General features: G+C 37.7%; 1 protein-coding gene across 4 annotated transcripts in view; it reads right to left on the bottom strand.

Annotated features, from left to right (window-relative positions):
* Positions 1 to 19,145, bottom strand: part of ZZZ3 (zinc finger ZZ-type containing 3) — a 38,387-nt gene that overhangs the window by 10,132 nt on the left and 9,110 nt on the right. Inside the window, exons 3-8 of one of the 4 annotated variants that reach the window (XM_062617223.1) lie at positions 9,115 to 9,253; positions 4,523 to 4,670; positions 4,324 to 4,442; positions 3,948 to 4,022; positions 3,667 to 3,768; positions 2,252 to 2,347 (exon numbers count right to left, since the gene is read on the bottom strand). In XM_062617223.1, coding sequence (XP_062473207.1) covers positions 2,252 to 2,347; positions 3,667 to 3,768; positions 3,948 to 4,022; positions 4,324 to 4,442; positions 4,523 to 4,670; positions 9,115 to 9,253 — 679 coding nt within the window. The remainder of the gene's footprint in view (positions 1 to 2,251; positions 2,348 to 3,666; positions 3,769 to 3,947; positions 4,023 to 4,323; positions 4,443 to 4,522; positions 4,671 to 9,114; positions 9,254 to 19,145) is intronic. The other 3 variants (XM_062617224.1, XM_062617226.1, XM_062617227.1) reach the window with 3 other exon arrangements.

Raw genomic sequence — 19,145 nt, 5'->3', positions numbered from 1 at the left:
CCAGTAACCATTTAAAAAAAACATCCTGGGCAATCCCCATGGAGAAACACAAGAACCTTCTTGTGAAACATCCCTTTTGATGCAATTACTTACATTAAATATATCTATGGTTTTAATCCTCCAGCAGATACATGCTTGAAGTATAGCATCCAATTTCCATACTTGTATCATTGGCAATTAAGCAAATACTGCAGTAAGCTTATATGCATACTCAATATCAAAATAAGGAAAAGCACAGCATAAGCATGACACAGGCTTCCAATAACCCTTTGCATTTCCTTTCTGCCACATGTTATCTGCACTGAAGACTTTGGAAAAACTACAGCCTGTCAATCTGTGCTCTAAGTAGACAGCTATGTTAGCAGACTGAGAGCTCAATTCTGACACACACAATATTTGCTTGATTTTTGTATCTCCTGTTTTTCTTACGTGGGATACAAACATAAAATGGAGATGCTACCTCAATACAAACCAGGGCACAACGACCTTACTCTAAAGACCTGGTAATGAGGACATGATTCACAATGCGAAAATAGATGTAAGATAGATCTGGTCTACATATACACTTAAGAAAAATCTGTAGGACAGTAACATTACCACTGCAGTAGAAGAATGTTAATAATTTTACAAAAAATATGTTTCACTCTTGGTTATACTGTACTTGCATGCTGAGCAACAGGATTAAGTAACTTTATGGCTCACTCTTCAAATTAGTGACAAATATGGTTAAAATGTCACATGGGTACCGATGAAGCATTCCCACTGTTTCTGAAATACAGTTATCTGCTCCCTGACAGCATTACTCACATTCCATAATAACAGTTTCCCAAATAAAACTTAGAGAAGAAAAGACATGTGACTAAGGTCATTTAATATGGTAAGGTGACATAAAGAATTTAAAGCATTATAATTTTCAGAAATGAATTTTTAACCCCTTTTGAAATTAGCCCCACAGTAAACTGCACAAAAATTTAGGGTTCTGACACATGAATCTCACCACAGTATTTAAGGTATCAAAGTTTCCAGCTGGTTTTTTGGTTCTTCTGCCAAAAAGCGCTTTTCCAATAGTCAAGGTGGCAGACAGAGTCACGCCTGCACCTTCCCTGCTTCTGTTTATAGAGCAGAATAGTAGGGTAAAATCCCGGTGAAAGTAAAACGGCATTACCATGCTGGATGGCAAACTGGAAAGCCCCTGATACAAGCACTTATTGTTTGCAGTCCTCAGAGACAACTGGGGATGTGTAACATTCTAAATCATTAAAGATGAGATGTGGTAGATTTTTTGTATCGTGCCCCTCTGGCAGTAACTTTTGTTCCCAACCTTTCAAGGGACTAAATGGGCAAATTGCCTTTTTGCAGAGCAGTGTAAGGCTTACTCTATTCTTAAACAGAAAACATCAGGGACACCGGGATGCAAAAAGTAGTGTTAATCTACAAAATGCCATTTTAATAGATTTTAAAGAAATTTCTAAACACAATGGTAACAAAAAAAACCAAACAAAACAAACAAAGCCCCCACAGAACCTGAGACTACTCTCTTCAAACATCACAAGTACCCAAAAGTACCACATTACTGAAATCAAAATATATGACTGGTCTGAGCAGAATTCTAGTCTTTTTTTTTGCAAATGTAAAAGAATACAGGCCTGAGAAATCTTCTTCTCATCCATTTCAAGATCTGGAAAAGCACTGTACTTTAATGGTCATTTCTATGACAATTCTAGTTCAATCACCTTATCTGTTGCAAATCAAAATAAAACATGACATTTCAGTCATTAGTCTATGCTTGTGCTAGTTCACTTATATATAATTTTCTAAGTTTTTTTTTTATTTAGAAGATGACTGTACAACAAGAATTACAGGGCTTTTTATTGCTTCCCACAGGGTTTTCATCCTCTTCAAGATCATGTACTGTAAACTTAAGAATGAGGAAAAAGTACACAAAGACCAATCATTCAACCCTCTTAGTTCAGCCTGCAATCTGACTGCCATGTTCTCTTTTCTGACACTTCATGTCCCCAAGATAATTAACACGTTGATGTAAAACTACAGTAGCACTCAACTCACTCTACAGTCCAAATGGCATAAGCAAAAGATTACTTTATTAAGTAAAAATTACATGCAAGTTGGAACTAGCCTGTAAGAAAGCACTAATCAAGACTTAAATCCACTAATGATAGTAATGATTTAGACTCAATTTGCACGCAAATGAAAACAGAAACACAGAATTACTGCTGTGATATTATCTCACCTTTTTGGAATATAAATATAAGTTTGGAGTTCTTCCTGGAACTGGAATACCAGCTTTAGTCAATTTAATAAAGTATTTTTGCACTCTACTGGCAACCTAGAAAAACAACATGTGACAGTTAAGTGCCAGATGAAACATAACAGGCCTTCGCTTTTAAGTTTTGCAGCATTGCTACATTGGTTCATAATATAAGAACAAGAAATCCTCATTTTCTACTGTGCAAGAAGTACTCCAACCATTACCTATGTTATAATACTGCTTTTGTAGTATTTCGAGATACCTCAAAGGCAGATTTTGAAGAAAAAAACCTAGCATTGTTTAAAAGTACACAGGAAATCCAGCAAAAAATGTGATAGAACAGAATGAATTTTAGTAGTTTGTAATCTGCTGAAGCTAAACTTACACTTTAACAATGACAAAAAAAATCACACAGCATACAGAAAGTACTTCTACATTTTATTTATAAAATAAGCAAGCATACATTTTTTTCAGGCATGGAGAAATATACCTGTAAGTACAGATACAATCAGAGATGAGGTAATCTTGAAAAGTGAAATATGTTTTATAATTTTACCTGAACACACACAACTGAAACAGGAAAAATTAAAATACTGTAAGCACAGAACATCAGCAATTTTAACTTCTGGTCAAAATGGTGAAATTATGTAATTTTAAGGGAAAAATCCCAACAAGTCAGATGCAGATATACTCAGTGACTCTGTAACTGTGTCCTTTTGCGGGTCTCAGCCCCAGTACAGAACTAATTCTTCTGTCTGTAAGTATTCACATGTGTGCCCATTCCGCAGTATTGAGGTGAAGGAAATTCAGCACTCTGGTGTAACTCAACCTGAAAGCAGCTGGTGTCACTATCTATATAGAATTAAATGCAAGCTGTCTAAATCTAATGAACATCTAGGTCTGGCAGCTTTCCCTTGGGCTTTGGGGCACCTTTAAAATTCTGTGTTTGAGATCAAGAGTCACATTTTAATAGTAAAATGCAGGCCTTCCTGTCACATTTTTAAGAGAAAGTGATTACTAATAAGACACTGGATTTCATTTATTGCTATTAAAAAAGACATCTACAGACAAATCTTCTATGAATCTGTATCAAGTGCTAAGATGCAGTGATTGACATCACTTTTACCACAGCACAAAGCAAACGGTGCCCAAGCAGTCAAATGTTTTTCCTAAAAAAATAATTGTTACTGCTTTATTTTTGAACATTACAAAAAATAAACCCTATTTTTTAATCCCTCAGTTTATGACCTGGGGGAGGAGGGGTGTTGACAGAAAAAAAACCCCAAATTAGAAATAAATCACTTTGGTGTTGAAGAGAGAAATGGATATAATCTGTTATTAGCGCTTCCTAAAAAGCTTAAAAAACAAGAACTCAAGGAAAGGGATTTACTTGTTACCTGCTTTGCTGTTCTATTTCCCAGTTCATCAGCTATCTTCTGCCACCGTCGGGATTCTACTTCCTCCGGTGGATACTTCAACAGCAATTGCTCAAGTTTTTTCTAAATCAACATGGAAAAAACATAAATAGATCTTTTCTAGTAGCGGTATGAGTTGTCAAAAGATGAGTATCTACATGCATGGGACTCTCTATTTTTAAGGCCTTTAAACATTATTAGAAAATTAGCTTTTATTCTCACGTATGTTACTACAGCTACAAAATGGAACAGTTTGCTCCTACCTGTTCCTCTACAGTCCACAGCTGGTTAAAAGTTTCAGGTTTGGTCTCATCACAAAGTCGCCCCCTTATCATCTGCTTAAATACAGTATAAAAATGGAACACGTATTTAGAAAAAGTACAATCAGGATAACTTGATTTTAACTGTTTCCTTCTGAAGTAAAACCAAAACCTAAACAAAAAAATGCATGAAAATTTGAATTAAAATTTGCCCAAACCCAAAATAAGTTCTCTGATTTGAGTATATGAATGACATAATCACCAATATTAATGTTTAAAGCAGCACTTAGGATTATCCCTACCCCATATTAGAAAAAAAAAAAAAGGGAAAAAAAAACCCTATTTTGTAAAATTTTATCTTTCATTTTGTAACAACTACCTGTGGACGACTGTTTGTAGAACCTTCTGGACCATCGCTTAAAGGCAAGACAGAGTACGAAATAGACTCTCCATCCTTCTTGGGATCCAAAGGACTTTTTGGTCTTGCAGGTATACCTACTATAAGCAACAAAAAAGGAATTACTAAACCTCCACACTGGTCGCTGCTTTCTTATGACATATGCCCACTTTCCTTTTACCTTTGTCAAAAATCAGCTTTACTCTCCTACTGTTACGTTTTCTGTTTTTAAATTCCCTCTCAAAATTTCCAAGGCTAGTGGTGTATTGGTCCCAGGCAATCTCAGGGAGCTGAACAACTCTCTGAGGATATGGAAGACCCATATCAACCTGAAAAAACAAGAATGAGAAATGAAAAGCAATATTTAATGCAACTGCTGCCTATCCAAACATAAAACTATAAATCCTGATAGGTTATGAAAACCTGATACTGCTTTTTAGCTAACAGGAGAATTTAAAATTGGATTTTTTCAAGTGCCATGCAGCACACAGTCTTTTTTAAGAAGGTATCTTTCAAAAATAATACACAACAGTGCATATACAATATGCAGCGGCACGGTCAATGATGGCTTATTGAGCATAAATCTTTAAAGCATGTATTTCACAGTTGAAATCAGATGACTTCAGTAAGTCATTCAACTATATTCTGACTTCCAAATCCTGTTGCTATCTTTTGTTTTGTTTAAACATATTGCTTGCCCAGGATCTGTACCTTTTTTAAAACAGGAAACTGTAAGATTCTGAGTTTTACCATCTGATAAACTTTACATCTGTTTTACACTGATTTTGTTGTCTTCTGACTAGAACACAGCTGTTGCAAAACTCAGCACTTTATTTCAAGGTCAACCTTCTTTTTATTTAGAGACAAAAATACACCACATACTTTCAACAATCATTAGTATTTCCCTGTATAATGATCATCAAATGGAACAGTACTACATCATGTATGCTATTATATTAGCTCATCTCAAAATCTAATGGAAAGACAACTCCTGAAACCAATGGGCTTTTATCAGACCTCTCTTTAAACCTAGGTGTCAACAAACTTATGAGAACAGAGGCAAAAGGATACTGGGGCACGAATTCGCAGGGCTCATTTGGAGAGCTTTAAACTAGATTTGAAGGGGGATGGGGTTGTTGCTGGGCTTGCCCCAGTGGGGCAGCGCTCCAGAATTAATGAAAACTGGGAGGCCTCCTATAATCCTAGGGTGAAATCGGTGTGCTCAGCTCGCTCCCTGGAATGTCTGTACACCAATGCGCGCAGCATGGGAAATAAGCAGGAGGAGTTGGAAACCTGTGTTAAGTCAGGAGACTATGATCTGGTGGCAATTACAGAGACATGGTGGGACAGCTCACATGACTGGTATATAGTCATGGAGGGCTATGTCCTTTTCAGGAAAGACAGGCCAGCCAGGAGGGGTGGTGGGGTTGCTCTTTATGTGCGAGAGGAACTACAATGCACAGAGTTCTGTCTGGGGACAGATGATGAGCGAGTTGAGAGTCTGGGGGTGAGAATTAAGGGGCAGGCTGGCAGGGGGGATACTGTTGTAGGTGTCTGTTACAGACCACCAGATCAGGGTGAGGAAGTTGACGAGGCCTTCTACAGGCAGCTGAGAGAGGCCTCACAGTCACAGGCCGTGGTCGTCATGGGGGATTTTAACTTCCCTGATGTTTGCTGGAAGGACCACTCGGCAACCCAGCTGCAGTCCAGGAGGTTCCTCCAGTGTGTGGATGATAACTTCCTTCTGCAAATGGTGGATGAGCCGACCAGGAGAGGAGCGCTGCTGGATCTCATCCTCACTAACAAGGAGGGTCTGGTTGAAGCAGTAAGGGTAGAGGGCTGCCTTGGTTGCAGCGACCACGAGATGGTGAAGTTCAGGATCTTGTGTGGTAGGACTAGTAGAATACCAAGTAGAATTGCAACCCTGGACTTTAGCAGGGCAAACTTTGGCCTTTTCAAGCAATTGCTAGGGGAAATCCCATGGGCAAGGCTGCTTGAAGGAAAAGGGGCCCAGGATAGTTGGTTGACATTCAAGGACTGCTTTTTCCGTGCTCAAGATCGGAGCATCCCGACACGTAGGAAGTCAAGGAAGAGGGCCAAGAGACCTGCGTGGCTAAATAGGGAATTGCTGGGTATGCTCAAGTGGAAGAGGAGAGTTTACAGGTCATGGAAGGAGGGGCTGGCCACTTGGGAGGAATATAAGGCTGCTGCTAGGGGATGTAGGAAGGCAGCTAGGAGGACTAAGGCTTCCTTAGAATTAAACCTGGCAAGAAGGGTCAAGGACAGCAAAAAGAGCTTTTTCAAGTACATGGCAGACAAAACTAACACCAGAGGCAATGTAGGCCCACTGATGAACGGGATGGGTGCCCTGGTGACAGAAGATGCAGAGATGGCAGAGTTACTGAATGCCTTCTTTGTCTCTGTCTACTCTGCTGCAGGCAGTCCTGAAGAGCCCTGTACCCCTGAGACCTTAGATGAAGTCAGGTCGACGGAGCGACTTGCCTTAGTCGATGAGGAATGGGTTAGAGATCAGTTGAGCAATCTGGACGTCCATAAATCCATGGGTCCAGATGGGATGCACCCGCGGGTGCTGAGGGAACTGGCGGAAGTCATTGCTAGACCACTCGCCATCATCTTTACCAAGTCCTGGGAAACGGGAGAGGTGCCTGAGGACTGGAGGAAGGCAAATGTCACTCCGGTCTTCAAAAAGGGCAAGAAGGACGACCCGGGTAACTATAGACCGGTCAGCCTCACCTCCATCCCTGGGAAAGTGATGGAACACCTTGTCCTTGGTGCCATCTTAAAGCATATCAAGGATAAGAGGGTTATGAGGGGCAGTCAACATGGCTTCACCAGGGGGAAATCATGTTTGACCAATCTCTTAGCCTTTTATGAGGAAATAACACGGTGGATGGATGATGGCAGAGCGGTGGATGTGGTCTACCTTGACTTCAGCAAAGCCTTTGACACAGTCTCCCACAGCATCCTCACGGCTAAATTGAGGAAGTGTGGACTGGATGACCAGGTAGTGAGGTGGACTGCGAACTGGCTGAAGGAGAGAAGCCAGAGAGTTGTAGTCTATGGGGCTGAGTCTAGTTGGAGGCCTGTAACTAGTGGAGTGCCTCAAGGGTCAGTACTGGGACCGGTATTATTTAATATATTCATCAATGATTTAGATGAGGGAATTGAGTGTACTATCAGCAAGTTTGCTGATGACACTAAGCTGGGAGGAGTGGCTGACACGCCAGAAGGCTGTGCTGCCATCCAGCGAGACCTGGACAGGCTGGAGAGTTGGGCAGGGAATAACGGGATGAAATATAACAAGGGAAAGTGTAGAGACCTGCATCTGGGCAGGAACAACCCCAGGTTCCAGTATAGGTTGGGGAACGACCTGCTAGAGAGCAGTGTAGGGGAGAGGGACCTGGGGGTCCTAGTGGACGACAGGATGACCATGAGCCAACACTGTGCCCTTGTGGCTAAGAAGGCCAATGGCATCCTGGGATGTATTAGAAGGGCGGTGGTTAGTAGGTCGAGAGAGGTCCTCCTTCCCCTCTACTCTGCCCTGGTGAGACCCCATCTGGAATATTGTGTCCAGTTCTGGGCCCCTCAGTTCAAGAAGGACAGGGAGCTGCTGGAGAGAGTCCAGCGCAGGGCAACCAAGATGATTAAGGGAGTGGAGCATCTCCCTTATGAGGAAAGACTGAGGGAGCTGGGTCTTTATAGTTTAGAGAAGAGGAGACTGAGGGGTGACCTTATAAGTGTCTATAAATATATAAAGGGGGAGTGTCACGAGGATGGAGCCAGGCTCTACTCAGTGGCAAACAATGACAGGACAAGGGGTAATGGGTGCAAACTGGAACACAAGAGGTTCCACTTAAACTTGAGAAGGAACTTCTTCTCAGTGAGGGTGACGGAACACTGGAACAGGCTGCCCAGGGAGGTTGTGGAGTCTCCTTCCCTGGAGACATTCAAAGCCCGCCTGGACACATTCCTGTGTAACGTTATCTAGGTGTTCCTGCTCTGGCAGGGGGATTGGACTAGATGATCTTTTGAGTTCCCTTCCAATCTCCAGCATACTGTGATACTGTGATACTGTAACAGCACCATAAAATACCTACTTCGGCTTCACTGAAATACATGTTGCTACTAGACTAGAAGGTCAAGCACGTTTGCCACTGGTAGATGTGGCAGCAAGAAAGTATTCAAACTTTAAGCATTTTTCAGTATCCCTGTTGCTAGTTTTTATTAAAGCTTGAAAATAAAATGTTTCCTTATCAAAATTAATGCTCCCCAATATTCTATGTTATCCAGAACGCAGGTATGTTTTCTAGTGTTCATTTTGGCTGCAAGTTACGAACTACATTTCCTGCTCTTCGGAACATACCCTACCAAATTACACTCACAGCACATTTAACTTTCTTTAATGAGAAAGTTATGAATTCTTGATCTGATGCTCTTCTATGAATTACTTCCAGTCACCTCTACATTAAAATGCCTAAACTACAATTAGAAATTTAAAGGTTACATTTCTACATACCAAAAAAAGGAATGAAAGCATATCTAATAAAATCATTGAAGACCTAGGTCTTACAGATTTAATATGAAAACAGAGCAACATTTGCTCAGCAGATACAGAATTTTAAACTCAATGTTTATGCAAGTATATACAGTATACAGAAGTCTGATTTCTATAGATGATGCATTACTAGTTATTTACAAAAAAAAAAACCAACCAACCTCAAAGTAAGACTTAAGTAAAGCCCATTGAAATACCTTCTTCTGAAGTCTTTCCACAAATCCAATAGGATCTTTCAGCGCTTCTCTCTGGTGTCTGCCTAAACTTTCAAGGTCTTGAACTGCTTGAGTACGTTGAGCCTCGAGTACAGCAATCGTCTGTAACAGTCTCTGATAACTACAGAGACAAAGGAAAACGTCTCACTAAATTCATCTTTAAAAGTGACACCAGCCCCCATCTAAATACTAGGCATGATTACCTACTAGCACCTACCACATTTCATAGCTTATCTGAAACTGTTCACAGGCATTTTTACGGAATTATATAAAAAATACACCAAATCTATTTTGAGAAGTAGATGAGTTTATATAAACCCAGTAAAAAAACCAACAAACCAAACAAAAAAAAACCCCAGTGATTTCTTTTAAATGTAAATTCTACACTAGCTAGAATAGTACGGTATCAAGGACAATCTATTCATATTCTCAATAGCTATGACCAACAAGCTTTGCTTACAAAGTCTCTGACTTCAAAATCAGCTTCCTTCTAACCAATACAAATGGCTCTACCATAGAATTTTAACATTTCACTCAACCACTCACAGGGTGGACACGAATGGCTTAGAAACTGCATCTATCATTTCGCAGAAGCCTCATCTTGGAGCAGAATATGAGAATCATTTATAAAATGTAACAATAAACCAAGGAATAAGTGATTTGCAAAATAAATACATACAAAACAGATTCCTCTAAGAATATATAAGTTAAATGAAAATGTGAGCCTTCCCTCAAACCTGCTGTCTCAGATTCACACACAATCTTGATAGTCTATTTATCAGATACACTCAAGAGTCACTGATGTGACTATCATACCTTACCCAATAATGTATGTTTCCCAAACTGTTTTCTATAAAGCTGACTCAGGAAATCATACTATATTGTAACACAGCCTTAAAAAATGGGTAAGTATATTTAATACCTTTAAACTTAGAGTTGCCCACTTCAGTTTCCAAATCATATAGTCACCCATGGCCCCTTTGCTGCAAATTACTGTATATCAACTTTTTTCATGCACATGTTTTCTGACATTTAATATTATAACTGTATATTAGTTCAGCACAAAATGCAACCTAATGTATAATAAAACCAGATAAGATCTATTCACTACTACAGTAAATTTTCTTTCTATTCCCTTATTGCTTAAACAAAGACAAGCCTAACACAATGAATTCCACATGTATTACAGAAAAGATCCAGAGGTTATTGAGCTAATGGAAGTTTTTCAATTTACTGCATTGGTAATTGGCTAAGGATTTAAGTAGAGGGATGTAAACAGCCTGAAGGCAAAATACAAGCTTCGTACCACCAAATACTGAAGTTCCTACCTAGACATTAAACTTCTGCCTCCCCATGAAAAAGGGTAATTTTCTTTCCACTCAACTATAATATTTGAAAACATAAAAAATATCTATATGTTCTCAAATTTGAAAAATACTGAACTCGTTTAAAAAACAGTAGGATACAATTATGTTATGAACTTATTATTACTTAAATTTGTCTGCACATGTTCAATTTTATATGCAACTAAGACCTAAAATGCTTGTTAAATAGGACACAGATATTGGAACAGTAGAGGAATATTTTCAGTACTGGAAGTTGTGCTCCAGTTTCTTCTAAACAAAATAACTTCACATAAAGGAAGATAATTATTGGGACTATTCTTGAACTGGTGAAAAATGAACTCAGAAATAACTTAGGAACATAGTAATGGCACATCAAAACTGACCTGAGACAAAACCACACATTGGTGCTACAGGCTTACAGGAATTCCACCACACATGGAATTAAGATCTTAGTTACTACCAACAGATTGCTGCCCAGCTTTGTGCTTTTCCAAATGAAATTGAAAGAAAATAATAATTTCATTTAAAACATTTACATAGAAGAAAAACAGCAACCAAATGTTGGCGATTAAGATGAAATACTAATTTAATGATGACAATCGTGTGTAAAGTGGAGGAAGAAACCATTCAAATGAAGTGGCCGTAAATAATTTCGCCTGAATGGAAAGAGAAGAAAATGCACTTTGGGAGAAATAAAAACCCAAACAAGAACACTCAACTCCAATTACTTCCCTCATTAAAACAGTCACATGACCTCACTGAAGCAATCACTGACCTGAACACAAAGGGTTCAAAAAAGATACCTCTGGTCTTCATGGACATATATATAATACTAGAAAAATGTAAGGATCATTCAAAAACATGTCATGTGATGCTGATCTGTGCCTATATAGCACTATTATAATGAAATAATTCAAGAGAGAAAAGGGGGGTTTTGAACAAACTGTTCAGACAAAGATTTCCTGGCGCTCTTTTTAACTCTGCTGAAGAAAAGTATTATCTTGGAGCTATTTACTTTTAACATACATTTCCAGTTCATACGAATTAATATAATCTGAAATCCAGGAATAAGACTGCAATTTTATCAAATGAATATCAGAAGTACTGAAATGCACCAAAATGTGAATTTTGGGGTCTCACATTGCCAGTAAAAAACTGAAAATACTAATCATGAAATGCATAGTTTGCATGGTCCACATTCAGGTGCTTCAGATTTGCTGTATTCTCTCCAAACCACTGCATTGCCTTTTAAATTCCAACACAACTTCTTAACTCACTGTCTTATAATATGGCCACATATGTTCTTTTAAGTTTTGAACCACTACTGTTTTCACATGTTTTTATAGGCTTTTAGTTCTCTGGCCCTACATGACTGTAATAAAGCCAAGTATTTCTCAGAAAAAGCAGTAAGCCAAATAACAACACACATGAGCACTTTCTCGAAGCCTCTGTCTGTTCTGGCTTCTCAGCCTCAAGCAGTAACATGATACTTATGGCGCATTAAGCAACAGACTGTCTGCATAATTTCCAGGACTATATAAAAAAAAAAAAAAAAGAAAAAACTCATGGCTAACAATTTTACTGTATGTCTTCCAAGGTTCTGTGTACATAAGCACAACAATTATGACTCAAACTACCTTCTGCAGTTGGGCTAACATCCTCCAAAATTTAAAAAGCCTAATGAAGATAAAAAGAAAGTTAACTGGGACCCTGTTCACTAAACCCAAAACTGGTTCCATCCTTCAATGGATGCTCAAAGAGAAATCTCTAAATTACCCAGCTACAGTTACGTAACTTTTTCTGAAAGATCTGTAAGGAATTACCAAGGAAAATTCTCTCCTCTGCCAAAACAAACTCATCCAACTAAAACTGCATAATCTGCGTAAACTCACAGTCAGTCATATCCTCTACACTGACAGAAGTTACATTTTTCTCAGTTCTAATTACTAAATTGTTAGCACATTCAAAACCCGAAGCAGTTTTCTTTGAAAGAAAACTTTCATGCTACAGAATGCAATTTTGTGTTTCCACAATCCCAGTACTGAAACACTTGTAATTTCTTAAACTATGTTAACTGCCAGGAATCTTGCAGATGAACACCTGAGTAGTTCACTATAGTACAGAAACAGTTTCAGAATCTCTATGCTGAGAAACCTTGATTAACATGGGGTTTTGAGGGATCAATATTTAAAAAACAAAAGCCACTTCTTTAAGACTGATACTGACGAGCAGGGATTCCTGCTGATTCAGTAGTTCTGCTGCAGCAATAATTACTCCACACTTTTAGATTGCTCCATAAAATAATTACGACATAGCAGAGCCACATTTCTCGAAGTCCTGCCATAAGCAATTAGTTATTACACTATTCATTTCCATAAACCTTGTTCTAATAGTGATTAGGGACACAGCAGCCTCCTCTCATCTATGATAAAGCTTGAAAATAGTGTAGCTAGTACTTTAATGAGACCCATTTCCACTTTGATACAGTTTTCTGAGATCTGTCTTTTTCCCCCATTTTTTTCCAATCTTGTGATAGAAGTATTTACGTTTTCAGATCTATGTACCCATAGGTACATCACAGATCTTATTTTCTTTGCATCGGGAGCCAACGAAATTTAGAATATATATGGAATCAAAACTTTCAGGAAGCTAATTCAAATCAATGGATGAAATAAAGTAAGTGAAGCTTTCCAGTTAAATTGCAGTACCTAAATGTGAAGCATCACTTTTGTCTTGTTGAACAATATAAGGAGCAGACATAAAAGTGGATGTTGGTAACCAAAACACCACAAAAATGCCAAGCTTCCTCTAAATATAAGCCCCCTATAAAGTCTTAATGCTCAAACATTCTTCAGAACACATGAGAAAGTTTCTGCCACTGGTTTCATCCATAAAAAAGAATTTTTATGTTGCGTGTCTTTATCCAAAGTAAACTTATGCATAAATTTGAAATTATCAAGAGGTATCTCAAAACACTCCTGTGCACTATAGTTGGACTTTCCTTATCTAATATTCCAACATAATTTTTTAAAGCTAGAGACTTGGAAACAACAGTATTACTTCTACTCTCCCCTCAAAGAAAATAAATGGAAGGAGGTCCTTGCCAGTCCAAAGTTTAGTCCTTATTTCATCTTTTTCAACCTTACTTAATCACCTTTGAAGTACTGATATAATGAATATTCTCATTTACATATACACATATGAGCTCACACAACTTTGAATGCCTCAAATTTTCACATAATATTCAGTCTTACAGACACATAGCTAAATGTTTATTACTTGCTTTCAGCATGTACCACATACGATTTCAAGACACTTCCACTGTTATCACAATAATTTTTCCCTTACTTAAATATTAACTATTGTTAGATCACTAATGCAACTCTATTCAGTGTTTTTGTAAAAGGTTAGCAGCATATAACACAGCCTTACAAGCTAGCAGGTGACAAAGGTGACACTTATTAACAATGGAAAACTGTCGCAAGAAATTATTTCTGCTTTGTCATAAAAATCAGCACACAGCGTTCCCTACAATTTACTGTCTGGATGCTCACAAAAGTTACTTGAAATAAAAAAGCTACTTTGTCAACTATACTTGTCTTAAAATTATCATTTAGTATCACGCAAAAAATGCGCACCTTGACACCTAACAAGAAAGAAGTGATTTATCCTCTCAACTGACAAAATGCTGTGCAGCTGGTGGTCATCATTTTCCCCTCCCAAAATAAATGCACTTCTACAGTTCTAGAGTTCACAATATGATAAAAAGTACTGTAACACCATTTTTGTGTATTAGAAGGTAAAAATGTGTGTACCATAACTAAAATTCTGTATTAGAAATACCAATTATTTCTTGTGCAGGTAGGATTTAAGTGTCTCATACAGAACATGGCTAAAATACATATAGAAACACTATCTAATTTAAAGCGAATTTTTTTTCTGTATTTCTAAGAGCAGGGACACAAAATAGGTACGTATCAGCAATAAGGAGGCTTGAAGCAAGTCTTTGTTTTATTGCCATCTACTGGCACTCTGGCAAAGTACAGATTAAAACATGCTCTCCTATATTTAGTCATTCATCACTTCGGATTTTCTTCTACCAACAGTGATTCGGAAAAGAAATCCCTTATTAGTTTTCTTATAAGAAAATATTATAATAAATACATCGTAAGACTGCAGATTACTGCAGGAAAAGGGAAACATTAATGGCAGTTCAAATTCCCAAGTTAAACCAGCTGCAGTAAGAGACTGGCTTCCTGAAGAAATCTTTAAATCAGATCAAACATAAACTTCTGATTTCAAATAAATGCTTTGGTTTGGGTTTTGTTTGTTTGTTTCAGTTCACAAATACCAGATAATGCTTCCAGCTTTTAAACTTGGCCTGAGACCTTTGCCAGTGCCATGAACACAGTAATTTTGACACTGTCTAGTTGCTCACGAATTATTTTGATGTGCACCAGAGATTTCAAATCTGTTACTGCACTAGGCAGGAGTGCTGGGATTCAATGCTAGATTTGTAGAACACACATGACAGCAACAAGGAAGCAAAAGACACTGATAAAAGAGTGGTCCTTCCCTGATCTCCCTTCAGAAACAGAAAAGAGTTTAAGGGCATAATCAGCAAGAGCACATACCAAGTCCTACCAGGACTTATAAAAGCACCTTTGCCTGAATAAAGCTGCATATGGTAGGGTTTTGCTTACCTAATGCTTAGATACTATGACCAAGGTAATCTACTTATAGTCAATTCAGCCACTCATTATGAAATCATTTTCCACTCTAGCTTAACCTCTTTACACATACTGCAATTTACTGTACTTTCTCTATTCATATTCAACATGCTTCTAAAAGACTTCCAAGACATTAAACTGTACCTCCATTTTATACATGAAACAACTAAAGCATACATTAAGTGGCTTCTCCAAGTATACCCTGCCAGTAACAGAACAAACTATTTCCAAATGCCAGCCTCAGGCAGTAACACACCCCTACTTCAAACAAACAAACCAACCAACCCCCAGAACTAAGCCAAAACCTGTTAAAAGAAACAACAAACCCTCAACCAAACTAGGAAACCCTTCTGCAGTCTTTTACCTGGATGCAAAAAAGCCATTTTCCACTCTATTTTCACCTTCCTTCTAACTTTCACAGTGCCAAACTTCATATTTCAAGCACCTTACTGGTACTTTATTGGTTATGAACCAATGTTATGTCCCGTTCCTTTTAAATCCTTAACTCTGTCCCAGAAACAGAACACCCACTCATACACTTCTATAGGCTTCATTCTTGTCAAGAGCTGTCCACCGCACTCAGCAGGATTTAATACTAGCTGTACAAAAGCACTTTCACCAAACACCCACACTTCCAACAAGTTTTCAAAAATTTTAGTAGCAATTAGGTCTCTGTGTCTCTAAACAAATGTGTAACTTGTTTTAGTCTTGTCAACGTGAAAGGTTAAAACATCATCCATCAGCCCTCCTCCAGTTAACACATTTTAATATAGCTTTTTGAGCTTCCTTGAACAGCAATTTGTAAAGTATTTGCCTGCGGGACAGTGACATTTAGTAGGAAAGAAGAGATAGGTCCCTGTCATCCCTCTATTTTCAGGGCTTGGAGTGACATGATGAAGTGGCAGTAAAATTATTTTCTTCACAAAGGGCACAGAAAGACAGACTGACAGCACATCCTCAACTCTTGCTCCTAATTTCTAATTGTAATGGTCCCAATTCCCCTACTGAGAAAAATACCACAGATTCCTCCAGCATCTCCACTTAGACACTTTCCTAAGAAGATGCTGGGGGAAGAAATAATTCAGAAGAGGCTTTCTTCCCAAAAAGGGGCAACCCATATTACCATGAGACCGACCAACTGCACAGAAATCCTCTGAACATCTGGAGAAAGTTGACACCACTGATCACTGTACTCCTTCAACACACTCTATTTTAGTTTACAAAGATTTTTACTAAAACCCAAGGAACAACTCCCCCAGTTAATTAAGGTGTATATTCTTGCCTTAGGAATATACATATACAGCATATCCCCTCAAGTATTCTGTTACTGTAATATCTGAAGACTGTAACTGAATTACAAGAGCAAGATGTGCAATCATGAGAAACCGAATGCTCCAACAGCAACACAAAAAAAATTCACTTAATCTTTTTTTTTGGCTAAAGAACGAAAATTAGAAAAATGTTTTATTAGCACTCAATATGATAATAATCCATGGACAGGCACATGTTTGGTCTTTGGCCTAGGAAGCATAAAACTTCCAAAAGATTGTTATACAAAATAACAGTGTATCTTCACCTTGAACTACACAAAGCAAAGAAAGATGTGCAATGCTGAAAAACTGAAGAATCAGCTGGCTATTCCTATCAAGAATAAAATTTAAAGGAAACCTGAAAGTAGGATCTGTCCTCCTCTCAAAATAGTTTGAGTACTTTGTATGTACTAAAGAAACATGTATCTTGATTAGAACTTATTGTTGATACTAAAACATTAATATACACTGATCATAAAATTCCTTTTTAAAAGATACTGCCACTCAGTTTTGCAGTTCATAATGGAGATGCTATCAAAATGTCATGTAAGATTACAACAAATATTACGTCTGGTAATGGAGTTTATTCAAGCTAGTTTAGTTAAAACTGAAGAGTAAAGATAGCTGCATTCTCATAGCATCTGCCAGTCACTATGTTCTTGTTTTCTTGGTGGCAACACTACACTTACTAGTATTTTAGTGAAATGCATGTACCTCCCTACCAAGTAGGCAGCTATAATATAAATTATTCCTTGTCCCACCAGGTACACCTTACATTGGCATAACCATACTTCACCATTTCTGCCTTTGCTAAGCATCCCTTGTGTGCATTGCCAAAAACACAGCCAGACCGTTACTCTCCCTTGTGCCAGGGGAAAAGATTACGACCCCACCTTTCCTTGGTTTTCTCTCTTTTTAAATTAGGACCATGAATTTCCAAAGAATATTTTTTTAAAAAACTTTTTTCCCCAACTGGTATTTCCTACACATTGAAAACATGTTTAATATTTACTAATACTTAATTTTCCAGTTTTGATGAATTTACTAATAAGGATCTTTAGAAATGGTATGCATTTCCAAATCAAGAGGTAGAAAAATAACTTTCTTCTTTTTTTCTGTATTAACATAGTAAAGTTTGTGGAGTTTGTTGTTTTGGGTTTTTGTTTAGGTTTTGGGGGGTTTTGTTTGTGGTCTTGTTTTTGGAGTTTCTTTTGTTTTTTTTTCTCCTTAAATTTCTGCATTTCCCCCTGCCAGCCATGATTTTTGATTCATGTTGATCAAACAACTCTGAAAGAAAAGTTCCCATATGTTCTCTAAAAACTGGCAGTTTGGAAACAGTGAGAGACCATAATTACTGTCTCCACAAGAAAAAGGCTATTGGAGAACTATTACTCTTCACATTCTCGGGTCAGCACCCACACATACTGATACCAAGACAGCCAGCACAGAAGTGGCTCTGCACTGGACAGCTCACACTCTGGATCATCACAGGATGCTGCAACAGAGGACTCTTGAAGGTCAGAGCACAGGCAGAAGAACAAAAGCAGGTTATCAGGCACATCAGGAGCGAAAAGACTTCAAGGAGCAAAGGACACAAATCCCTAAGAAATGAGGCTTTGCTTTCCACAGGAGGCATTATTTAAATGAGAATCACACTGCTTGATAGTGCTGTTCACTGGGATTGTGCTGTGGTTGACAGCAAGATAACTATGCTCAAGAAAGAAAAATGAATTTGACAAATGTACTTGACATTTAAAGGCTCCTAGAGTTAAGCCTATTACTAGACAGAGAAAAGAAGATGCAGCACATGCCCAAGGCATTCTCTCTTGCAAATTAAGAACTCTAATTTATGTACATGATTCTATGATTACAAAAATACTCTTAACTAAAACATAATCTTCAGTCCTGCAGTAATTTTGTGTCACTTGTAACTCCTCCACTGATAAGTATTTATACATAGAAATTATCTTATTAAACATATAAAATAATAACATTAGCAGTAACAAAATTCTCAAAACACTTAATACTTTAAACTCATGGAAAATATAGCAAAGTTTTCTTATATTTCTTAAATAAATGTGGTTCTATGCCAACTACACTAACATGTTTTAATAGTATCAGTGTATGTCACACCACTCTTGTGTGGAACAAAGGGTGAATTAAATCTAATATATATGGCACATATGCTTTTTTAAAGTTATTAACTTCTATTATTCTTCGACACTAAAAATGTGTACTTCCTCAATTCTTCTATATTGATGACATTCTCTGAAGTACTCAGAGGTTACATGTTTGTAAGTTACTTGCCAACTTGCATTTTTGACCCCAGTATGGATTAAAACTGCTACTACAAAAAGTAACTTGATTTATATCGATTCCATTTACTACAACGTGAGAATCAAAGTCTCCTCAGACTAAAGCTGTGCCTCACAAAAAATAAGACAAAGGTGTCCTTAAAAATAATATAGGAAGATAATTTATTCTACAATATTGGCTACTCCTAGTTAGCTAACAAATAAATACTAGATTATCTGACTTATCTGCACAATAAATCCATACTGTGTGATAAATTTGACCATAATTCTGGGACACAGATCAGAACATATGGGGATAAATTACAAAACTGA

The sequence above is a fragment of the Pezoporus occidentalis genome, unplaced genomic scaffold (assembly GCF_034315485.1).
Source record: "Pezoporus occidentalis ecotype Australia unplaced genomic scaffold, CSIRO_AGI_Poc_V1 ctg194, whole genome shotgun sequence".
Classification (NCBI taxonomy): Eukaryota; Metazoa; Chordata; class Aves; order Psittaciformes; family Psittacidae; genus Pezoporus; species Pezoporus occidentalis.
Note: the sequence above shows the minus strand (reverse complement) of the source record. Positions and strands in the feature narration are given on the sequence as shown.